Source organism: Sapajus apella, unplaced genomic scaffold (assembly GCF_009761245.1).
Source record: "Sapajus apella isolate SASKATOON/1434 unplaced genomic scaffold, GSC_monkey_1.0 scaffold135, whole genome shotgun sequence".
In the NCBI taxonomy this organism is placed as follows: Eukaryota; Metazoa; Chordata; class Mammalia; order Primates; family Cebidae; genus Sapajus; species Sapajus apella.
In genome coordinates this window covers 3015357-3038949 of record NW_022437075.1, presented here as the reverse complement: position 1 = coordinate 3038949, position 23593 = coordinate 3015357, and the positions used below count along the sequence as shown (strand labels likewise).

The following is a 23593-nucleotide window of genomic DNA, read 5'->3' as shown; positions in this document are numbered from 1 at the left end:
CTGGCCTGAGGCAAGGGGGATGGCAGTGGACTCTGTGCCCCTCTTGGCAGCCAGCTGGGCAGTGCATTGCACATCCATGTCCCCACTGGCATGGCACCCACTTTGTGTGGTTAATGCAGACATGAAAGGAATGTTTCGGCTGAGCTGGATGCCAAGGGTTTTACATGCACAAATGCACAGAGTCATCACCGCCAAGACCCTGTAAGACAGGGGTGGGTCCATTTCAGTGCATATCAGCCCTGAGTTCCAGCCTGCTTGTAGACTTGGGGAAACTGTGTGGAAGGCTGGAAAAATCCACTCATTCAACAAACAAGTAACGTCTGCTTCTCGATCAGGGCCCAGGCTTGTTTGGAATAGGGCAGCAAATACACAAAAGGTCCCAGGTGTCATGGGACATAGATGTCGCAAAGCATGTAAGAGGGACTCCACCTAGCACAGGATGCTTTCCAGCGGGATCTTGCTGGGCAGGGAGGGGTTAAGGGCAGAAGGGCCTTCTGGCTTGAGAAACAGCATGCAGAATGGCCTTCAGCCCAAGGGAACTGTCTCTGAGCAGTGGCTCTAGACTAGTGGAACAATTTGGTAATGTCTGCAGATATTCTTTTTTGTTTGTTTTTTTGACAGAGTATTGCTCTGTTGCCAAGGCTGGAGTGCAGTGGCGTGATCTTGGCTCACTGCAACCTCCACGTCCTGGACTTGTGTGATTCTCCTGCCTCAGCCTCCCGAGTAGCTGGGATTACAGGCACTCGCCACCACACCCGGCTAATTTTTGTATTTTTAGTAGAGACGGGCTTTCACCATGTTGGCCAGGCTGGTCTCGAATTCTGGACCTCAAGGGTTCCGCCCACCTCGGCCTCCCAAAGTGTTGGGATTACAGGCGTGAGCGTCAGCCACCATGCCTTGCCACCTGGAGATATTCTGAACTTTCCTAAGGGCTGTGTGGAGCGGGGCTTGGGGATGCTATCTGTATCTAGTGGTTAGGGGGCAGGGATGCTGCTCACCACCCTACAGTGCACAGGACAGTCCCCACGGCAATGAATCCATCCCAAATGGCACTAGTGCCCTGGTTGAGAAAGTCCGTGAAGTGAATGACCCTCAGAAATGCCAATGTGGGTGAAATGCTGGGTTGGTCGGGGGTTGAGCATGGAAAGGGGCTCTGGAGCAGCTCCGTCTCCCACTAAAACCCTAGGCCCCATAAGGAGTTTCTGGATTCCAGGCGCCCTGAACAGATCTTTGCCCAGCAGGAACCAGGTTTCTGCAGGGTCTGCACGAGCGTGCACGAAGCACACGAGCGTGCACGAAGCCCTGAGCACGCGGCTCTGCTGAGGGGCGGGAAGCGCTCCAGGCCTCGGTTTCCCGCAGGAGCGATTACACCCTGGGGGCGCGACGGCTTCATGGGAGGGGTTTTTGTACAACCATGCTGCATGGAAAGATTTTTCTGCAGATGAGCGGGAATCGGGACTAATAAAGGGGAACGTGCGGCTCCGCGTCTCGAAATGGCCGTACCCGGTCTTGGGCTTACCCGGGCTTCGGCCCCAAGGACCTGACAGCTGGAGTCCGGGACCACAACCGGGAGAACTACAAGTCCCAGGATGCCGCACGCTGCCTGCGCGGGAGCCCTGCGACGCCTGAGGCAGCCAATGGGAGGGTCTGGGGGCGGGAACTCGGCGCACTTGCGTCATGACGCGCCGAGGCGACGTCGGGGTTTGTGTGCGCGAGAGGCCGCCGATAAAGGTTGGGTGCCTCGCGCCGGGGGCCGTTGGGAGGGAGTACGCCCCCGCCCCCCCTCCCCGGCCCCCACAGCTGCACCGCCGCTGCCGGGGCCCCACCTTCCCGTCGGCCCCCGCGGGAAGGTCCTGGGGCTCCCACCCTCGTTCCCCCGATTGGGACTGCAGGTGAGAGACCGGAGGGGTGGGGGTGGGGGGAGGGACCAGAGGGCGGAGACGTTGGGCGGGTGGGAGCGTGAAACCGGAAGGGGCACCTTAAAGGGGAGGTCGCTATTTCACCGCCGACTGTTGCCTCCTGGGCTGGCTCCGCCCTCTTAAAGGGCAAGGGGTTGCATTGAGAGGGTGGGTCAGGCTTTGCATTTTTGCAAAAGCTTTCTGAGTTAAAAAAAACTCTTTCCTCCTAAAAATTGGTTATCTCATTAAAGGCCAGTGACAGTTTCCCAGACAATGAAGAAAAAACTCCTGAGACCTGGTTGCTTCAAAGCGATCCCTAGTTTAGCTCGACGTAGGTTGAGATGGGTCTGCGGTGGCAGCATCCTCTTAAAGGGGAAGTCCAGTCTGCGTTAAGGGTGTGGCGCGGTGTTTTAAAGCGGTTGCCCTCTTCTTGCTAAATGGGATCCCGCTCTTACAGAGCACCGATGTCTTGTTTAAGGCGATGCTCGGCCTTCTTAAAGGCACGTGCAGCTTCGTAGGATCACTAGGCTCTTAAAAGGACTTGCTTACATATTACAGGGTACACTCATCTTTTAAAAAGGAAGTTCTTGGCCGGGCGTGGTGGCTCACCCCTGTAACCCCAGCACTTTTGGAGGCCGAGGCGGGAGGATCACTTGAGGCCAGTAGTTCAAGACCAGCCCGGGCAACATGGTGAAACCCCATCTCTACTAAAAATACAAAAATTTGCCGGGGGTGGTGGCGTGCACCTGTAATCCCAGCCACTCAGGAGGTTGAGGCAGGATAATCTCTTGAACCTGGGAGATGAAGGTTGCAGTAAGCGGAGATCACGCCACTGCCTCCAGCCTTGATGACAGAGTGAGACCCTGTCTCCAGAAAAAAAAAGAAGAAAAAGACAAGTTCTTATAGCTTGTCCAAAGGGGATGCCCAGCCTTCATTCATTCAAAACGTGTTTATTGAGCACACACTCTGCAGACATTATTGAAGGCGCTGGGATAGGATACCACATTGGAACAGATAGAAACCCCTGTTATCACGGTGCTGACATCCTAGCATGAGGAGACAAAGTGAGACAGAAAGCACACTGCTTATATAGTAGCGGTTCTTGGCGCTCCCCTGGGGTGACATCGTGGCAAAGACCTGGAGGTGCAGGAGTGAGCTTTGTGAACAGTGTAGAGGAGGGCTTCATAGGCCAGTGTCAGTCTGGCATCCAGTGGGTTGAGGCCAGGGATGCTGCCAAACACCCTACAGTGCACAGGACCGCCCTCAACAAAGAATGGCCTGGCCCCAAATCTCAGCACTGCTGAGGCTGAGCATCACTGGTTGTATAGTCCATTAGAAGGTGATCAACGCTGTGGGGAAAAAAAGATGGCAGGAAAAGGGAACAGGGAGTTGGAAGGGATTGGAGATTTAAATAGGGGTGTCAAGGAAGCTCTTGCAGAGGGGATTTCAGCGAAGACTTGGAGGTGAAAAAGAGAGCAGTGCAGGTGGAAAGGGAGGGGCGGTTCTAGGCAGGTGCCCTGAGGTGGGAGCAGGCCTGTCTGGCCAGCCTGGGTGACCAGAGTGACCAGGGGCAGGTGGCCAGTGAGAACAGCAGGAGGACAAGTCAGGGAGGGGACAGGCTGAAGGCTGCGGGAAGTGGGCAGGCTTCAAGACCGGAGCTATGGTGGTGTCTGAGCACAGGAATGTAACGCCCTGCCCTCCCTGCTGATGGGTTCGCTTCAGCTTGTGTGTTGGGAACAGATGGGTGGGCAGGGCACCGGTGGAAACACGGAGATCCATGGGGAGGCTGTTGCAGCTACCTGGGAGAGAGACGGTGGTGCCACAGATCAAGGTGGAGGGTTGGAGAAGTGGCCAGATCCTGGATAGTTCTGGCTGGAAGGAGAATCTGCTGACAGATGATAGAGAGGAGGTGAGGAGCATTTGGCCTGAGGAGGACAGTTGCCTTGTTCAGAAATGAAGAAGCTATGGGTGGAGTAGAAGTTGGGGGCAAAAAAGGAGCAAAAAAACCATAGTTTGATTTGGGGTACGTTAAGTTTGAGGGTCTGCAAGGTGTCAAATGGCACAGTCTAGCAGGTGGCGTGGCATTCAGAGGATAGGTCTCATAGAGCTCGGGGCCTGGAGTCATTGTTCACAGACGGTGGAGTCCTGAGAGTGGGTAGGGGCTCCCAGGGAGAGAGGACAGACAGAAGAGGACCAAGGGGGGCCGAAGCCCTGGATGCTTCCACATGTAGAGGTCAGGGAGGTGAGAAGGAACCAGGCTGGGGCTAGGATGGGGTGTCAGGTGAGGGAGGACAGCTAGGGAGTGAGGTATCCTGGAGGCCAGGGGGAGGCAGGCCATGGACCCAGTGACAAGTGAGCCATTTTGGGCCATGCGCCACCAAAGCCACGGTGGAGTGGGGGAACCAGTGTGGGACTGAAGGGGTTTGAGCTGGGAAGGAGTGAGTTGACACAAGCTGCTCTGCTGTGAAGGGATGGAGAAATGAGTTCGCAGATGGATGGGTAAGTGGTTTTTAAAGATGGGAGACCCAGATTGTTGGTTCTGTTGATGGGAACCATCCAGGAGAGGAGGAAAAGTGGAGGATGTGGGTGGGAAGGCAGGGTCCACGAGCACCAGGTCAGGCATGTGGGGAAGGATAGCACAGGCTTTCTGGACCTCACACTGCTGACCTCGTGGATGGGATCGTTCTTGGCTATAGTGTCGTCCCATGAATTGTAGGGTGTTGAGCAGCATCTCTGGCTGCCACCCACTAGATGCCAGGAGCACTTACCTCTCTGGTTAACAGACAACCCAAATGCCTCCAGGCAGTGCCAGATGTCCCCTGGGTAGGAGGCACAATTTGTCCCAGTTGAGAACCACTGGTATGGTGGTCAGAATGTGAGAACCTTCGCTTCTGATTGCTTTTATTTTCACAGAGGCATGATCAAGGTTAGGATTGCCTGCCAAAAACAGGAGGGGAGAGGAGGGGCTGGAGGTTTCAGGAGAAAGCTCCATGGCAAGTAGTCACCTGGAGAGTGCACGGATCAGAGAAGTGTAGTGTGAGCCAGTGAGGGTGATGGTGAGGAGGACGCAGGGCGGCATGGATGGTAGATGGGCTGGAGTCTAAGGATTTGGGGAATTGAAGCACCAAGCGGGAGTGACCTAGAAGGCTTTGTGGTGGTGGGAAGTAGGTTATTCCAGGCTCAGACCATGAGGACACTTTTTTTTCTTTTTTGAGACAGAGCCTTGCTCTATCACCCAGGCTGGAGTGCAGTGGCTCGATCTCAGCTCACTACAACTTCCACCTCCCATGTTCAAGCGATTCTCCTGCCTCAGCCTCCAGAGTAGCTGGGATTACAGGTGCCTACCACCTCGCTCAGCTAATTTTTGTAGTTTTAGTAGAGATGGGGTTTCACCATGTTGGACAGGCTGGTCTCAAACTCCTTACCTCAGGTGATCCACCTGCCTTGGCCTCTTAAAGTGCTGGGATTTCAGGCGTGAGCCCCCATGCCTGGTGCCACGAGGAGGCTTTAGTTAGCATGAAGAGGTTTAGGGTATGGCAGTGGGAGGAATGTTGAAGCCCAGGTCGGGGATGAGGTCTAGAGGGAGAACAGCAAGGAGTGAAGCTAGGAGAGCCTCTCTCTGTGTGTCTTCTTCAGGGACCCTTTCTGTGTTTAGAGGGAGCGAGCAGAGTCCTAAAGGCAGCACTTGCTCTCTTGAAGCTGGGGCCCAGCCTTCTCAGACCTGGCCAGCCTCCCAAGGAGGGTGATCACCTTGCCCCAGTTTGCTGAGGAGTTTCCATTTCAGCTCTGAAAGTCCAGTATCACTGGCACCTGCTCAAGTCCCAAGCAAACTTGGACCATTGGAGACCCTGATCCTACGGAAAGTCCCTTGCAAAGTGGGTGACCTGGAGAGGTAGTCCCTGTCCCTTAAAGAGCCAGTGTGTATGTTTGGGGTTGAGATGAACCAGTGCTGGGCAAGTCCCTGACGCGGAATCCCTCCCCCAGGTGTGATGGTCGGCTCACACGAGGACATGGCGCCGGCCTCTACTGCAGAGGGGACCGGGGAGAAGCCAGGCCCTGCGGCCCCAGCGGCCCAGTATGAGTGCGGGGAGTGTGGCAAGTCATTCCGGTGGTCGTCCCGGCTCCTGCATCATCAGCGCACGCACACAGGCGAGCGGCCCTACAAGTGCCCAGACTGCCCCAAGGCCTTCAAGGGCTCCTCGGCTCTGCTCTACCACCAGCGAGGCCACACAGGCGAGCGGCCCTACCAGTGCCCCGACTGCCCCAAGGCCTTCAAGCGCTCCTCCCTGCTGCAGATCCACCGCAGTGTGCACACCGGCCTGCGGGCCTTCATCTGCGGCCAGTGCGGCCTGGCCTTCAAGTGGTCGTCCCACTACCAGTACCACCTCAGACAGCATACAGGCGAGCGGCCGTACCCGTGCCCAGACTGCCCCAAGGCCTTCAAGAACTCATCCAGCCTGCGGCGCCACCGCCACGTGCACACCGGCGAGCGGCCCTACACCTGCGGCGTCTGCGGCAAGAGCTTCACGCAGAGCACCAACCTGCGGCAGCACCAGCGCGTGCACACGGGCGAGCGGCCCTTCCGCTGCCAGCTGTGCCCCAAGACCTTCACCCACTCCTCCAACCTGCTGCTGCACCAGCGCACCCACGGCGCCGCCCCCACTCCCGCCCCGGGCCCCGCCCCCACCCCGGGCACCGCCCCCGCGGCCCCGCACCCCCAGCCCCAGGAGCCCAGTGGCAGCAAGGTCTTCGTGTGCGACGCCTACCTGCAGCGGCACCTCCAGCCCCACAGCCCACCCGCGCCTCCCGCCCCGCCGCCCCCGCCGCCGCCTCCACCTGTGGTGCCCGAGCTCTTTTTGGCGGCGGCGGAGACCACGGTGGAGCTGGTGTACCGCTGCGATGGCTGCGAGCAGGGATTCAGCAGCGAGGAGCTGCTCGTGGAGCATCAGCCGTGTCCCGGGCCCGAGGCGGTGCCCCAGCCCCAGGACGCACCAGTCGAGGCGCCCAACGCCGACCCGCCACCGTCCCCTCTGCCACAGCGCCCTCCAGCCGCCGCCGCCCCTGGTTTTGCCTGTCTGCCCTGCGGCAAGTCCTTCCGGACGGTGGCCGGGCTCTCCCGCCACCAGCACACCCACGGGGCTGCTGGCGGGCAGGCGTTCCGCTGCGGTAGCTGCGATGGCTCATTTCCGCAGCTGGCCAGCCTCCTGGCGCATCAGCAGTGCCATGTGGAAGAGGCGGCGGCCGGGCGGCCGCCCCCGCAGGCTGAGGCTGCTGAGGTCACCTGCCCCCAGGAACCGCTGGCGCCCGCCGCCCCAGCCCCGCTGCCACCCACGGCCGCCCCGGCTTCTGCAGAGCGGCCCTACAAGTGTGCCGAGTGCGGCAAGGCCTTCAAGGGCTCGTCGGGGCTGCGCTACCACCTGCGGGACCACACCGGCGAACGGCCCTACCAGTGCGGCGAGTGCGGCAAGGCCTTCAAACGCTCTTCCCTGCTGGCCATCCACCAGCGCGTGCACACCGGCCTGCGGGCCTTCACCTGTGGCCAGTGCGGCCTCACCTTCAAATGGTCGTCCCACTACCAGTACCACCTGCGGCTGCACTCAGGCGAGCGGCCCTACGCCTGCGGGGAATGCGGCAAGGCCTTCCGCAACACATCGTGCCTGCGGCGCCACCGCCACGTACACACCGGCGAGAGGCCCCACGCCTGTAGCGTCTGTGGCAAGAGCTTCGCACAGACCTCCAACCTGCGGCAGCACCAGCGTGTGCACACGGGCGAGCGGCCCTTCCGCTGCCCGCTCTGCCCTAAGACCTTCACCCACTCCTCCAACCTGCTCCTGCACCGGCGCACGCACTCTGCCGAGCGCCCCTTCACCTGCCCCATCTGCGGTCGTGGCTTCGTTATGGCCGCCTATCTGCAGCGGCACCTGAGGACGCACGCCCCGGCCAACACGGCTCCCAGCACCACAGCCCCCGCCGCCGGTCCCCAGCCCCCTGCCCCGCTGGCCGCCGCCGCCGCGGCCCCGCCAGCCACCCAAGATGTCCACGTCCTGCCCCACCTCCAGGCCACGCTCTCCCTCGAGGTGGCGGGGGGCACGGCCCAGGCCCCGACCTTGGGCCCAACGGCGCCCAACTCTCAGACGTTTCTCCTGGTACAGACTGCCCAGGGCCTCCAGCTGATCCCCAGCAGCGTGCAGCCCCCTGCTCCTCCGCCCCCTCCCACACCGCCCAAGCTCATCCTGCTGCCCTCCTCCAGTGCTGGGGCGGGGGGCGGCCGTGCAAGGCAGGGGCCACTGGCAGTGGGGAAGGCAGGTCAGGGAGCGGGAGTTGTCTGGCTGCCGGGCCCTGGGGGTCTGGGGGTGCAGGGAGCGGCCAGCGCTGGGGCCAGCGGGGGAGGGCAGAGCCTCATCGTTTTGCAGAATGTAGGGGGCGGGGAGGCAGGGCCACAGGAAATGAGTGGGGTGCAACTCCAGCCCCTCCGGCCAGCCTCAGAAGTGACCACGGTCCAGCTCCAGCCGGCACAGGAAGTGACCACGGTCCAGCTCCAGCCGGCACAGGAAGTGACCACAGTCCAGCTCCAGCCGGCACAGGAAGTGACCACGGTCCAGCTCCAGCCGGTGGCCAGCCAGCTCTCCAATTCCAGTGGAGGAGCTGAGGCGCCCAACCTGCTGGTGGTTCAGAGTGGGGCAGCTGAGGAGTTGCTCACAGGCCCGGGCTCCGGGGAGGCGGGGGATGCTGAGGCCAGCACCGGTGTGGTCCAGGATGTCCTCTTTGAGACACTGCAGACGGACGAGGGCTTGCAGAGCGTGCTGGTGCTGAGCGGGGCGGATGGCGAGCAAACCAGGCTCTGCGTACAGGAGGTAGAAACCCTTGCCCCTGGGCTGACCGAGCCGCCGGCCACCGGCTCACCGGGACAGAAACTCCTCATCATCCGTAGCGCCCCGGCCACTGAGCTACTGGACAGCAGCAGCGCCGCAGGAGGCGCCGCCACGCTGCAGCTCCTGGCCCCACAGCCGTCCGGCCCAGCCTCGGCTCCCGCGGCGCTCCCCGCGGCTCCAGCCTCCCAGATGGTACAAGTGGTCCCCGCGGGAGCTGGGACTGGTGTCATGACCCCGCAGGGCCTGCCCTCCATCCAGATTGTGCAGACCCTACCCGCAGTCCAGCTAGTGCACACGTTTTGAGGAGAGCCAGTGGTTCTCCCGCCCTACACAGAGACCCCGACTCACTGCAGGTCTGGGCCGGGGCGGGGCGCGGCTGTGTGTTGCAGGCTGGGCTTGCTAATAAAGACCCAAGTCTCCCCGCCTGTGTTTTGTTTTCCTGGGGGGGAGGGAAGGGGGCAAAGTCATGGTCATAGCCCCTGCCTGGGAGCGTGGAGTCTTCTGCGTCCTGTGGCCAGCCACTATGTGAAGCTCAGTTTCCCCGTCCTGAAACAAAAAAGGACGCAGGGGTCACTACAGCGGGGAGGTGGTGGCATCAGAGTCCAGCTAGTGTCATTTGTTGACTGTGAGTAGCCCCGCTACCCCCTCATTTGGAAAACGGGGATCCTTAGGCGGGAGGGCCCTGCGAGCCTTGGCGCCCCGTGGGTGGGATGGGGGGGGGTCGGGCGCCGCTGGGCTAGAGGATGCTGAGCGCGGCCGGCTCCTCCCGCGAAGGCCGGGGCACCACGGAGAATCCACCCGCTGGCATCGCCGCCTGCGCTCAGGTTGCTAGGCAACGAGGGCACGTGGGACGGGGACCCGCGCTGGTGCCCGCCCGCCGCCTGTCTCCTGCCGGCGCCCGCTCCCGTCTTTCCTCAGGTCCCCTTTCCCGCTGCTCCTTCTCTAGGGTAGGAGAGGTCACCTCCTGGCCCTCCGCTCGGCTCCCCCCGCCCGCGCTCCAGGGAGCTTAGCAACGGTTGCTACGGCCGGGAGCAGGCGCCGCGGCCCCCCCCCGCGGGTGACGTCACTTCCGCCAGCGACCCCTTCCCGACCCGCTCCCGGAGCCTGGCCAAAGGACCAAAAGCGACCCGCGCAGGTGCTGGCGGGTCCTTGTTTTTGTGGCGCGGGACGGGGACGACTGTGGGGAGGTAGCGCTAGGGGCTGGGGCGGAGCCAGCGTGGTGCGTCCTCTGGCCTGTGGGTGCCTGGGAGGGAGCCCCGTCCTGCAGTACTGGCGTCCACAGCGCGTTTAGGGGTAGATCGCTGAATAATTCGCGGGAGGGGAGATCCCGGGAGACTCTGAAGAGGTCGCTAAGTATTGTGGGGGTCGCCTGTCCTGCCGAGCTCCTCGCTCTGGGCCCCGAGGGTTCTGTGTCCTCATCTGGGAAGTGCTGCTGGTGCTGCTCCCCACCCCGCGGGGGGCTTTGGGGACAGAGGCGCCTCCCTGACGCCGACCTACTTGTGTTCTCACCAGGTGCACGACGCCAGCTCTCTTCTGGGGGGCGGGGGCCTGGGGGCTGCCATGGCCCCCAGCCACCTGTCAGTGCGGGAGATGAGGGAAGATGAGAAGCCCCTGGTGCTGGAGATGCTGAAGGTGAGAGGCAGGGCCCCAAGGAGTGGCTGCAGCCGGGCATTGCAAGTGGGTTCAGCCACTCCCTCCACCTGAGCCAGCCTGGACCCCTGGAGCAGGATCTTTTCCTCCTGAGCCTCAGCAGGCTCCCAGCTGGAAGTGCTGATGAAAACCACAGCAGGTGTGGCAGCTGGGGGCTCACCCCCACCCCCCGCGGGCCCTAGTGGGGCCCCAGTACCGACGCCCTCCCTGGTGTCCCACCTCCAGTCAGCCCTGCACACCAGCACAAGAGCCATTTCTGTGCCTTGACCCCAGCTCTTCAAAGCACAGCCCAGCGTCCCAGCCTAGTCCAGCAGTCCCTCCAGCCTCCACTCCAGCCTGGGCCATGCTCCCTGTCCTTACTTCCCTGGCACCTCACTGTGGCACCACCACTGAATTGGGTGCCTCCACAGTCCTAATTGACTCAGCCATCCATCATTCATTCATTCACTCATTCATTCATTCATTCACTCCATACCCAGTGTGCTACACTGCTGATCATCGCACCACGCTGCCTTCTCCTCCCATTTGGGAGCTCCCACCCTGCTCTGGGCAGGGTCCACCTCCTTTCCTGTCCAGGAGGCCCTAGCGTTTTGGATGGCTGAGCCACCCCTCCTGCCCACAGGCCGGCGTGAAGGACACGGAGAACCGCGTGGCCCTCCATGCCCTGACACGGCCACCAGCCCTGCTCCTCCTGGCGGCGGCCAGCAGCGGCCTGCGCTTTGTCCTGGCTTCCTTTGCCCTGGCCCTCCTCCTGCCGGTGTTCCTGGCTGTGGCCGCTGTGAAGCTGGGCCTGCGGGCCCGATGGGGCTCACTGCCTCCCCCGGGTGGCTTGGGGGGCCCCTGGGTGGCAGTGCGGGGCTCTGGTGATGTGTGTGGGGTCCTGGCCCTGGCCCCTGGCACCAACGCGGGGGACGGGGCCCGGGTCACCCGCCTCTCTGTCTCTCGCTGGCACCGCCGCCGGGGAGTGGGCAGGAGGCTGCTGGCCTTTGCGGAGGCCCGGGCTCGGGCCTGGGCTGGGGGCATGGGGGAGACCCGGGCTAGGCTCGTGGTCCCCGTGGCTGTGGCCACCTGGGGGGTGGCGGGGATGCTGGAGGGCTGCGGCTACCAGGCTGAGGGGGGCTGGGGCTGCCTAGGCTACACACTGGTGAGGGAGTTCAGCAAAGACCTGTGAGGCTACAGACCGCCAGGAAGGGCAGGGAAGGAGGGAGGGGCACCAGCACATGATGAGCACCTACTGTGTGCAGGTACTTTTACATCCACTCCCTTGGTGAGTCCTCAGCCACCCAGGGCCCAGAAACAGAGGTCTGCTGAGGGGAGGAGCCTGGCCTTCACCCACCAGCCGGCAGTGTGAAGTCTGCAGTGTTTGAGCCTCTCAGAGTAGAATGACTCCTTTCCCTCTCTGGTCTCGAGGTCAGCCTCTCCAACCCCTACCTCAGCTCCGTCTGCACTGAGAAATCTCCTTGGCCGACGTGTCTGCAAAGCCAGTGCTGTCTGTGCCACAGGCCTGGGAGAGCTAACTGGGGAGGGGGAGAGGAGGCCGAGCAGAATATGCCCCAGAGTTAGGATTTGTGACTCTGCCTCCCTGGAGCCGGAGTGGGTTAGACGCCTGCCCTTGGAGGGGACCAGGTTGACTACTTAGGGGTTGCAGTGCACAGGGCTGCCAGGCTTGGCCCCTCTCTGGAAAGGTGGAGAGCTGAAACGGCAGCTCTGGCCCTCTCTCCAGACCCGTCTGGTTTTTTACACTATTTGTTAATAAAGCCTGAAACCGCTGTGTGCCTGTCTCATCTCTGATGCTTTTTCCAGACTGTCTCTGGACACCCCCGCCCACTTCAGTCTGGCCCCTCCTTTCCCCAGTTGACATTAATTGTTGGGGGGCGGTGCTGGACTGGGAGAATGGGAGACTGTGAGCTCAGGGGCAGCCCTGGGCCCTGCCAGCCCTTCTGAGTCACGCTCCCTATTACCGAATTTTTTCCGCCTCACAGCTGCCTGGTGTGCAGGGAGTGGGGTGTGTGTGTGTGTGTGTGTGTGTGTGTGTGTGTGTGTAGCCCCTCCCCCTCACAAGCCTTGACCTTGGGCTGCTTATCTCCCTACCCCAGCTCCCTCTGGGACAGTGAAGTTCAACCTCTCCTCCCTCAGCTGGGGACAGGGGGGGCTTCACATTCAGATCCACCAGTGAGGGGCAGGACTGGAGGGTCAGGTTTTTCAGTCTCTTCCTCATCCGGGAAGTCCCTCCTGGTGTCTGCCTGCAAATCTTGCTGCTGCACCAAGAGTCCCAGGTCTGCCCAGCCCCAACCCGAGCAGTGGTCTTACCGTATTTCCCTTACCAGATGAGAGGAGGCAGCAGGTGGGCGCCCCCTCCTGCTCACACTGGCCCCCAACGCACAATCCCTGCCCTGTGCCTTCCTGCAGCCGGCCACCCCCTAAGCATCTCAGCACAGTGCTTCGCTGGCTGGAGCCTGCCTCTTTCTCCCGTGTGGGTGTCTGCAGTTGGACACCCTCCCTCCCGCCCGCCACCCCCCTCCCCCAATGCCTCAGCCGCCGGCCAGCCCCCTCCAGCCCGCCCTGTCCCCTGCCGCCTCCCTGCAGCCTCTTTCTTCCTCCTGGCAAAGCGTCCAGCCCTGCCTGCTCCTCCTCAGGCCTGGGCGCCTCCGGCAGGCGCTCCCTCCCTCCCCCTCTCCCCAGCTGCCTCCTCCTCTCCTCTCCCGTTCTCCTTCCCCTTTCACCCCATCCCCTGCCCTGGCTGCAAACATGAGGGTCTTGGCCTGCCTCCTTGGTGAGTGATCCCTTCTCCTTGGGGACTCAGGGGGCCTAGGCCCCCAGCTCTGACCTCTTAGCTTATCCAGTTTAAGGACTCAAACTTCCGGGACTGGTCCCTGGTGCTTGGGGTACCCTGACATCCCTTCTGAGGCTCCCTGCCTGCTCAGCGCAGCCTTCTGCCAGCCCAGAAACCCGAGGGATCTGCCCCCTGCCCGCCCCCAGCCCCCAGCCCTGACCCTGCAGGGGATCTCCCAGACATCTGACCTTTAGCCAAGACCATGTGGGAACACCAAAGCCATGGTCCTTAGCCCTGACTTCAGGGGCCAGGCAACTGCAGCCCCACCCACCCGCCTCAGAGACCCAAGTCTCATCCAGGCCCTCTGTCCAGAGTCCTGCCTCCCAGCCATGGGGTTCCTGGTTCAGAGGTGTGAGGATGTGAGGAGAGTGTTTGTGTGTGTCGGGGTATTCAAGATGAGGGGCCTGTGCTGGAGAAAGGAACACCCGCGGCCTGCCCCTCACTCTGCCCCACTCTCCACCCTCCCTTGCAGCGGCACTGGTGGGGATCCAGGCTGTTGGTAAGTGCCCCAGACTTCTCCCACCTGCCCCCCTCCCAGCGCCAGGCCTCCCCCTTCTGCCCATCTAGGCCTGGCCTCACCCCCACCTGAATTCCACTATGACCTTTGCCACTGCCCCCTGTTGGGATCCCCCAGGTGTCTGGGTGAATCTCTCTGAGCATCCAGAAGTCCTGGCCCGGGGGTCAGTGAGTAGGGCTGCTAGCTACCGACAGTACCTGCAGGACAGGCCCCGCCCCTACAGTCCCCCTGACCGTGAGGCGAGGCCCGAGGGATGCCCCTCCTTGCCACAGCCATTCCTCCACCCCTCAGAGCGGCTGCGCCTGGCCGATGGCCCCCACGGGTGCGCTGGCCGCCTGGAGGTCTGGCACGGAGGGCGCTGGGGCACTGTGTGTGACGACGGCTGGGACCTGCGTGACGCCGCCGTGGCCTGCCGGCAGCTGGGCTGCGGAGGGGCACTGGCCGCCCCCGGGGGCGCCTTCTTCGGGGAGGGGGCAGGGCCCGTGTGGCTCAGCGAGCTGGCTTGCCGGGGCCATGAGGGGCAGCTGGGCCTCTGCCACCACCGGGGCTGGAAGGCCCACATCTGCTCCCATGAGGAGGACGCGGGCGTCGTCTGCGCAGGTGAGGGCACCCTGGCTGCTCCTTCAGGGGCGGCTCCTTTGGAGATGACCCAGGGACCCCAAGTCCTGAGCCCCAGCAAGTCTGAGTGTGCAGCCGTCCAGAGACACCCAGCCTCCCATCCCCTCCAGAGCCAGGTGTCTCACTCCCTCTGCCAGGGACCAAATGACCTCTGACCCCTACTCTCCTCATCACTTCTGTCTCCCGCCCACAGGTCAGCGCGTGGCTAACTCCAGGGACAATTCAGCATCTCCCCTAGATGGGGCTCCCTGGCCAGGGCTGTCGGTGGAGCTGGGTCCCAGCACAGAGGAGAACCCGGTGACACACGGTGAGCCCAGAGGACTGCCATGCCGCCCCCACCCAGCGCACCCTCCTGCATCTGCCGAGGGGACAGGGACCGCTGCACTAAGAACTCCCAGGGGACAGATTGTTCCCCCCACTCCTGTCTCCTTCATAGCCCAGGGAGTCCTCTGTCACTTCAGACCCTCAGAGAGGGAGGCCCGGCCCCCACATGGGAGGAAGCATGAGGAGTGAAGTTCCTGACTCCTGGCTGTCTCTCCTCCCAGCCCCCCGCCCAGCTGGGAACCCCCAGAACACCTCCCGGAAGAAAGGCCCCCGGCCCAAGCAGGCCAAGTCCACCCGGGCCCCTCTGCTGACAACTGGAGCCCCCCGCCAAGGTAAGCTCCCTGAAGGCTCCCCCGACCCCAAACCTGGATGCTGTGAGGCCTGGGGCCTAGATAAACTGAGGACCTGTGGGTGCCCTCTCCTTAGCTGAGGCCCTGGAAGGATCCCAGTGTTTACCTCGTCCCTCCTGGGGATTTAAAAGCCAGGCCTGGTGTCCCCTCTTCCTGCCCTGTCAGGAGGTGTCCTGGCCCATTGAGGTCGTGGACTCTCCCCTTAACGGCTGCTGGAGGGCAGATCTCAGGCCATCGCTGCCTCAGGCCTGTTTCCCCAGGTGAAGACCAAGGGAGGGGTATTTGAATCATTCCTTACCAGCCTCCTGTCCCCTCCCTGTTCACCCCACAGAGCGGCTGCGCCTGGTCTCTGGCCCCCACAGGTGTGCCGGCCGCCTGGAAGTCTGGCATGGCGGGCGCTGGGGCACCGTATGTGATGACGGCTGGGACCTGCGCGACGCCACTGTGGCCTGCCGGGAGCTGGGCTGTGGGGGGGCGCTGGCTGCCCCTGGCGGTGCCAGATTTGGGCCTGGCGCAGGGCCCGTGTGGATGGACGACGTGGGGTGTGGAGGAGGAGAGCAGGCCCTCCGAGACTGCCCCCGGAGCCCCTGGGGCCGGAGCAACTGTGACCACAGTGAGGATGCCGGGCTGGTCTGCACTGGTATGTTGGGGCTGGGGCCCGGCCGCCTCCCACCGCCCTCAGCCCCCAGCCCCCTCTTTCCCCTCCAGGAAGCTGCAGAGGGTCTGCTCCAGGTCTGCTCCTGCCTGCTTGCTCTCTGCATGCCCAGCGCCCGCTCGCCACGCTCTCCAGCCCCTCCTTCCTCAGCTCCTGCTGTTCTCCTTGCCAGGAGCAGGCGGAGCAGGCATGAGGCTTGGGCTACCACTCATCCCTGTCCCAGGGCCCAGGCCAGTGACCATTTGTATAAGCCTCAGTTTCCCTGAAGGAGCAATGGAGCTAAGAATACCTGCCTCAGGCTTGAGCCAAGTCCTGGAATGCAAGAAGCCCTTCCTGCCCTCTGCCACTGGCTGCTCATGGCAGGGGACCCTCTCCCAGAGCCCTTGTCTCTGTGGGCCAACCTCTCTCCCCCATCCTCAAGGGAGCTGGTGGGCAGTGACTTGGGGGCATGGAGGGAGACTGAGGTATGGTGGGGGCACCCATGGGTGAGCCTCTACCTCACCTCATACACACCCCCTCAGCATGGGGTCTAGCTGTCTCCTGGGGGTCCCTCCCCTCTCCCGTGCACCTTGGACCTGGGGTAGAACCCAGCAGATGGCTGTGGGGGAGGAGTTGGGTGAAGGCTCAGGGGCTCTCTCCCTCCTTCTTGCCTCCCTTCCTCCCTCTTTTTCCCTTTGTCTTTCCTTTCTTTCCTTCCACAAATCTTTACACACCTGGGAACCACAGGAGAAAGGGCCAGTGCCCACCCTGCTGGACTGTGTGGTCCATCGACTGTAGGGGGCCGGCAGGCAGAGGGCAGGCACCTGGTGTTTCATCTGTGCAGGTGTGGGGACAGTACAGGGGCTGCAGGCAAAGCTGGGTGCCTGCCCAGGAGGGGTAGGAAACGCTGACCTCAGTGGATGTCCGGGGGGAAGAGAAGAGAGAAAGAGGCTGACCTGAATCCCTGCTGTGTGCTGGGCCCTGTGCTACTTCACCTGTGGCTGCTCTGAGCCTCCCACAGCCCCAAGGGGGAGGATCCTCATCCCTCTCCACAGATCTGGGACTGAGACTCAGAGGTGACATAAACGGCTCAAGATCCATGTGCCTAGTCAGTCCCAGCCTCAGCTCCTGACCCTTCTGGGTCTGTGGAAACCCATGCCCCCCACACCTGTGGGACCGCACAGTCGGCCATAGGGACGTGGTGGGGATGGAGACCGGGACACAGAGGTCAGAGTGGGGGTTAGGGGCAGAGAAAAGTTGTGCGGGGTGGGAATGCACCTTTGTGTGCCTAGTGTACAAGATGTGGGGGCAGAAATGAGGCCTTCAGAGCAGAGTTCATTGAAGTTGAGGCTCTAGAGAGGAGAAGGTCAAGTTGCCAAGAAAGGAAATGAACGAACCACTGAGGCGTCTGGTGAAGCTGGGAGCTTCGCCAGCATCCCACTTAATTCTCATTGCTGCTCCCCTTCCCTGTCTGCAGATGAGGAAAAGCAGACAGGTGTGTTAGGCTGCTCCTTAGTTCTGTTCTCTTCTCTACAACAGTGACAGAGAGAGGGATGCCACAATCCTCCAGTGATGACTCAACCCTTACCCCAACAGAAACGTACCTTAAAAGCCAGGCATGGCTTCAGGCTCACACCTGTAACCCAAGTGCTTTGGGAGGATTTCTCAAGGCCAGGAATTCAAGACTAGTCTGGGCAACAGAGTGAGACCTTTCTCTAAAAAATATACAATAAAAAAAATAGCTGGGCATTGTGGCACATGCCTGTAGCCCCAGCTACTTGAGAGAGGCTGAGGTGGGGAGCGTCCCTTGGGTCCAGGAGGTTGAGGCTGCAGTGAGACAAGATTGTACCATTGCACTCCAGCCTGGGTGACATAGTGAGATCCCCTCTCCCCAAAAATAAAAAAACGAAATGTATCCCATGCACCTGAAGGCCAGCAAGAGGTTAATATCTAGACTAGTGATTCTCAACTGGGGAGGGAGTGAGGGTTTTTTCATCTCCTTCCTCCCCAAAGGACATCAGTCAATTTCTGGAGACGTTTTTGGTTGTCGCATCTTGGGGAGGGGTTGCTACTGGCCTGTGGTGGGTAGAGGGTGCTGCACAGAACAGCCCCCATGATAAAGGAGGATGCCCAGTGCCAGTGGTGCTGCGATTTGGAAATCCAGCTCTCTAGGACCTGAGAGGCCAGGCATGGGAGGTGGGTCCAGGGGACCAGAGCCAGAGCTCCCAGCATCCCTCCCCACCCTCCTCCCTGAGGCAAGGGATGTGGGGGAGGCAGCAGAGTTGGACTCTGGGCCAATGACTTCCTGTCTTGGAGCCTTTTCCTCATTTGCATAGTGAAGATGGAATATCTGTTTCCCAGAGTCATCTTGGGGTTGCAGCCTGGCCCGAGAATGACTTAGTACTGGCTCATCCATCCTCGTTTTCTGGCTCTGTGCTCTCTCTCCCACTCTTCAGGCCCAGCACCTCGGCTGCGCCTGGCTGATGGCCCCCACGGTTGCGCTGGCCGCCTGGAGGTCTGGCACGGAGGGCGCTGGGGGTCGGTGTGTGACGACGCCTGGGACCTGCGAGATGCCGCTGTTGCCTGCCGGGAGCTGGGCTGTGGGGGGGCGCTGGCCGCCCCCGGGGGTGCCTTCTTTGGGGAGGGGGCTGGACCCATCATCCTGGACGACCTCCGGTGTCGGGGAAATGAGACGGCCTTGCGATTCTGCCCAGCTCGGCCCTGGGGCCAGCATGACTGTCACCACCGTGAGGACGCCGGGGCTGTGTGTGATGGTGAGGGGGCTGTGGTGGAGGACCGGGAGGTGGGTGTGGTGGTGCTTGGAGTGGAGGGGCAAGTTGGGGGGTCCCTATGTGCCCTTCCTGCCCTCTGTCTGAACTTTCCACTCCTCATCTTACTCCCCTCTAAATCCTCACCCTGCACCAGTGGTTCTCAGCTGGGGGTGGCTTTGCCCCCAAGGGGACATTGACAGTATCTGGAAACATTTTTGATGGTCACAGCTGGGGGCGGGGGTGCTCCTGGCATCCAGGGTTGGAGGCCAGGGGTGTTGCTCAACATCCTGCAGTACACAGGATGGCCCCATGGCCCAAATGGAAACAGCCAAGGTTGAGCCGCAGCCCTGTGGCAGCCCTGGCTGGCCCTGCCTTCTGTCCCCGGAGGAAGCCAGTCTTCTTCTCTCTATAAAGTTCCCTCCCTTTCTCTGTCACCCCTAAGCTACCATGCCCTCTGCTCTCTCTTGCCCCCCATTCACATACCTCCTCCCCAGGTCAGGGAGGTGGAAAGCTTGGGCTGTGTCTAGGGAGGAGGTTGGGCAGGAAGAGATCTCTGCATGCAGCTGAGAGGACTGAGGAAGGATGACACAGGAGGAGGGGGCACCAGTTCTGGGATGGAGGGGGTGCGTGGGTGGCAGTCACCTTCCCCCCTCTCCACAGGCATGCCTCTGGGCTATGTCCCTCCCATGGTCCCTACTGTGACCAGCAACGACTCCATATCCAGGGAGGCTGCCTCCAGGCCGCTGTCTACCGTGACAAGCCAGGCTCCAGGGACGGCAGGCGTTTCACCTCCTCTAGCCTCCCCTACTGTCCCTTGGGAGCCTGGACCAGAAGCCGGTGAGTCATTCCATGCTCCCCAAGAAAACAGAGTCCTCCCTTCTGTGCCCTTCCCTCAGCTCTGAGACTGTTTCATGAGGGGGCTCTTGCAAAGAGAAAGGTAGAGAACAGGGGCACAGGGGCCTCGCCCAGGAACACAGCTGAGTTTAATGCACTGCTGTCACATCTGGAAGCACGTGATAATTTTTGAACAGGGGTCCTGCCTTTCATCATTTACTGAGGCCCCCAAATCCTGTAGCCAGTCCTGAATAAGAGACAGATGGTGGGCTGAGACTCTGCCCTGTTCCTGAGCTACACGGTGTGGCTGTGGGGTCTGTCATGGGGTACTCTGGCCAGCTTCAAGGGACAGCCCTGCCCAAACATTTACTTTCCAGAGTCTCTGGTTCTTTAGCAAATGTGATCAATGGTTCTGCCTGCCCCACTCAGCCTGGAGTGCAGTGGTGTGATCATGGATCACTGAAGCCTCAAGCCTCAACCTGCAGGCTCAAGTGATTCTCCCACCTCAGCTTCCCGAGTATCTGGGACTACTAATTTTTTGTACTTTTTGCAAAGAAAAGGTTTTGCCATTTTGCCCAGGCTGGTCTTGAACTCCTGAGCCCAAGCATTTGCCCACTTCAGCCTCCCAAAGTGCTGGGATTAGAGGTGTAAATCACTGCACCTGGCCTCTTTCATGAGTATTGAAAGGACTATTGTTTTAAAATATAGGTCTTATTATTACCCAGGTATGGTGAAGCCAAGAGATCAGGAGATGACAGCCACTAAAAAGGTTGTTACTCATGGTTCCCAAGAGGAGGGCCATGCCAAACAGGGCCACATAGGGAAGCACCAGGGCCAGTCAGGGGGTAGAGGGAGTGAGGGGAAGCATGGATGGGAAACTCTATTTTTATATATTTATATATTTATTGAGAGGCAGGGTCTCGCTTGCTCAGGCTGGAGTGCAGTGGTGCAATCATAGCTCACTGCAGCCTCCAATTCCTGGGCTCAAGTGATCCCCCCACCTCCACCTCCTGGGTAACTAAGGCTATAACTGCATGCCACTGTGCCTGGCTATTTTTTTTTTTTTTTTTGGTAGAGACAGAGCCTCACTATTGTCCAGGTTGGTATCAAACTCCTGGCCTCAAGTGATCCTCCTGTCTTGGCCTCCTGAAGTGCTGGGATTACAGGCATAAGCCACCACACCCAGCCAGGTACAGGAGTCTTGATTGCTTTTTTGCAGGAAGGAATAGGTGAAACAGGGTAAGTGGGCTTAGAATTGGCTAGTTTGAATAATTTCAGTAGGTGATGGGTCAGAGGGTTGTCCTTAGTTGTCTGGTACTTGGCCCTGGGGCAGAGGACAGGTGCATAGTGGCCCAGGTGTGAGAGCCCACTGGAGGGGCAGTTGGTGTGTGGGTTCTGGAGAGCATGGTTTGCACACAGAAGGCATGCTCAAGTCATTTACCAGCTCTAGGAATTAGCTGACCCTGGGAGAGGCAGTACTTCAGCATCAGGAAAGCCCCAAGATGTCAAAGCATCAGGAATACAGAAAATAAAAAGTCGCGGTGAACAAAGTTGTCTCCTCAAGATGGGAAGGGGCTGAACAAAAGCAGCAACTTGTTTTCACTATGATCACTATTCCCAGAGGCCCCTTACCCCTTTTCTTGAATAATAATATCGGGCCGGGCGCGGTGGCTCAAGCCTGTAATCCCAGCACTTTGGGAGGCCGAGGCGGGTGGATCACGAGGTCAAGAGATCGAGACCATCCTGGTCAACACGGTGAAACCCCGTCTCTACTAAAAATACAAAAAGTTAGCTGGGCATGGTGGCGCGTGCCTGTAATCCCAGCTACTCAGGAGGCTGAGGCAGGAGAATTGCCTGAACCCGGGAGGCGGAGGTTGCGGTGAGCCGAGATTGCGCCATTGCACTCCAGCCTGGGTAACAAGAGTGAAACTCCGTCTCAAAAAAAAAAAAAAAAAAAAAAAAAAGAATAATAATATCAACTAACACTGACAGAGCATGCACTGGCTCCTGGTGACTGATGCTGTTCCGTTCTCTCCCTGTCTCAATCAGGTGATGTGTACAGTCACTGTGGTGTGGGTACTGAGGTCTCCATGTTACTGATGAGGCAGCACAGCTGAGAAATGGAAGAGCCAGGATTCAAGCAGAAAACTTGTTCCAAGGCTCACATTGGTTTTTTTCTTTTTTTAATTGTGATAAAGCATACGTGACATACATAAAATTTACCATTTTTACCAGTCTTTTTTTTTTTTTTTAAACAGGGTCTCGCTCTGTCACCCAGGCTGGAGTGCAGGGGTGCAATCTCAGTTCACTGCAACCTCTGCCTCCCGGGTTCAAGCAATTCTTCTGCCTCAGCCTCCCAAGTAGCTGGGATTACAGATGCTCACCACCACACCGGGCTAATTTTTATATTTTTAATAGAGATGGGGTTTCACCATGTTGGCAAGACTGGTCTCGAACTCCTGACCTCAAGTAATCCACCCGCCTCGGACTCCCAAAGTGCTGGGATTACAGGCGTGAGGCACCATGCCTGGCCTTTATCAGTCTTAAGAGCATAGTTCAGTGGCATTAATTACATTCATGTTACTCTGCAACCATCACCACTATCCATCTCCAGAACCTATTTTTTCATCTCAAACAGAAACCTCATACCTATTTAACACTAATTCCCCATTCCTCCCTCTCTTCAGCATCCCACAATCCCCATTCTTCTTTCTCTATTTATGAATGTGATTTCTCTAGGTACCTCATATGAGTGGGAATCATACTCTTTTGTGACTAGCTTATTTCACTTAGCATAAAGTCTTCAAGGTTCATCCATATTGTAAGACATGTCAAAATTTTCTTCTTTTTTAAGGCTAAATAATACTTCACTGTATGTATATACCTCATTTTGTTTATCCATGCATCTATTGATGGACAGACACTTCAGTTGTTTCCACCTTTCAGCTATAGTTAATAATGCTGTTATGAGCTTGGGTGTACAAATATCCATTAGAATTTCTGCTTTCAGTTCTTTTGGGTGTATACTTGGGCCATATGGTAACTTGTCGAGGAATTGCCAAACTGCTTTCACAGGGCCCGCATTCTTAACCACTTTTCCATGCTCAAGTGTCATTCAACTAAAAAAGGGGCTACTGTCTGTTTCCTTCCTTCTGCCTCAGCCCTTCTGATCAAGAAACCTTCCACTGACTGGGCACGGTGGTTCATGCCTGTGAACTCAGCATGTTGGGAGGCTGAGGCAAGAGGATCACTAGGGCCCAGGAGGTGGAGGCTGCAGTGAGTTGTGATTGTACCACTGCACTCCAGCCTAGAAATAGAGTGAGACTCTGTCTTTAAAAAAAGAAAAAAGAGAGTGAAATCTTCTTCCACCCTCCCACCCCCCAAGAAGGGAAGGAGCATGCCAAAAGTTGCCTTCTAAGGAAGCATCTCCAAGATGAGGCAGATGATCTTTCTCTGTGCCCCTCTTAATTGCTCCTCATTAAAGCTTCTATTCCCTCCACCCTACTGACCTGCCTTCCCCTAGAAGAGGCCTTCTTTTCAATCTCTCCCAGTCCAGTCTGAGTCTTTGCTGATTTTGGAATAAGCATTCTGAAGGACAGAGTTGACTCTTTTCATTTCCTTGCTTTGATGCTCTGAGTGTTTCAGAGGTTCCCCACCATGGATACGATAAAGTCTCATTTTCTTGGCGGAGGATTCAGGGTCCTTTATGATCTTCACATCCCCAGGTTTTAGCCAAATCCAATGACCTGCTGTTCCTAAACACACCACACTGTTCCTTGTCCTGGGCCTGGCAGGTGCTGTGCCATTTACTTAGGCACAGAACCTGTGTTAGTTTGCAAGGGCAGCTCTAACAAGGTACCACAGACTGTGTGGCTTAGACAACAGACGTTTATTCTTCATGTTTTAAAACTTCTGGTTCAAAATATTTTACATGTGCCCCCCACCACCTTTTTTTGGCAGAGTTTCACTCTTGTTGCCCAAGCTGGAGTGCAGTGGCGTGATCTCAGCTCACTGCAACCTCCGTCACCTGGGTTCATGCAAGGCTCCTGCTTCAGTTTCCCGAGTGGCTGGGATTACAGGCATCTGCCACTATGCTCAGCTAATCTTTTGTGTTTTTAGTAGAAACAGGGTTTCATCATGTTGGCCAGGCTGGTCTCTAACTCCTGACCTCAGGTGATCCACCCACCTCAGCCTCCCAAAGTGCTGGGATTACCGGCATGAGCCACCATGCCCAGCCACATGTCCCATCTTTTTTTTTTTTTTTTTTTTTGAGATGGAGTTTCACTCATGTT

At 59.2% G+C, this 23593-nt stretch overlaps 4 protein-coding genes across 9 annotated transcripts in view; 3 read left to right on the top strand and 1 right to left on the bottom strand.

Moving 5' to 3' along the window:
- Positions 1-872: 872 nt before the first annotated feature.
- LOC116539928 lies at positions 873-1679 on the bottom strand. The gene has a single exon (XM_032263185.1). The coding sequence runs from the start codon at positions 1677-1679 to the stop codon at positions 1053-1055; it is 627 nt and encodes a 208-aa protein (XP_032119076.1). The 3' UTR covers positions 873-1052.
- ZNF628 (zinc finger protein 628) lies at positions 1424-9195 on the top strand. 4 transcript variants are annotated; one of them, XM_032263090.1, is made up of 3 exons: positions 1424-1892; positions 4812-4927; positions 5883-9195. In XM_032263090.1, the coding sequence occupies exon 3, from the start codon at positions 5888-5890 to the stop codon at positions 9071-9073; it is 3186 nt and encodes a 1061-aa protein (XP_032118981.1). In that variant the 5' UTR covers positions 1424-1892; positions 4812-4927; positions 5883-5887; the 3' UTR covers positions 9074-9195. The 4 variants fall into 4 exon arrangements, with proteins under 4 accessions (XP_032118981.1, XP_032118984.1, XP_032118983.1 ...); XM_032263093.1 differs by lacking the exon at positions 4812-4927 and having other exon boundaries at positions 1707-1892; XM_032263092.1 differs by lacking the exon at positions 1424-1892 and having other exon boundaries at positions 2722-4929.
- Positions 9196-9610: 415 nt separating this feature from the next.
- On the top strand, positions 9611-12193 carry NAT14 (N-acetyltransferase 14 (putative)). Of its 2 annotated transcripts, none has more exons than XM_032263186.1 (3): positions 9611-9905; positions 10283-10402; positions 11043-12193. In XM_032263186.1, the coding sequence occupies exons 2-3, from the start codon at positions 10331-10333 to the stop codon at positions 11589-11591; spliced, it is 621 nt and encodes a 206-aa protein (XP_032119077.1). In that variant the 5' UTR covers positions 9611-9905; positions 10283-10330; the 3' UTR covers positions 11592-12193. The 2 variants fall into 2 exon arrangements, with proteins under 2 accessions (XP_032119077.1, XP_032119078.1); XM_032263187.1 differs by lacking the exon at positions 9611-9905 and adding an exon at positions 9915-10063.
- An 827-nt stretch (positions 12194-13020) lies between these two features.
- Positions 13021-23593, top strand: part of SSC5D (scavenger receptor cysteine rich family member with 5 domains) — a 27843-nt gene continuing 17270 nt past the window's right edge. For both annotated transcript variants that reach the window (XM_032263085.1, XM_032263084.1), the window contains exons 1-8: positions 13021-13193; positions 13726-13752; positions 14062-14370; positions 14582-14695; positions 14934-15044; positions 15394-15702; positions 18153-18470; positions 19128-19304. In XM_032263085.1, the coding sequence (XP_032118976.1) occupies positions 13169-13193; positions 13726-13752; positions 14062-14370; positions 14582-14695; positions 14934-15044; positions 15394-15702; positions 18153-18470; positions 19128-19304 (1390 nt within the window). In that variant the 5' untranslated portion in view covers positions 13021-13168. The remainder of the gene's footprint in view (positions 13194-13725; positions 13753-14061; positions 14371-14581; positions 14696-14933; positions 15045-15393; positions 15703-18152; positions 18471-19127; positions 19305-23593) is intronic.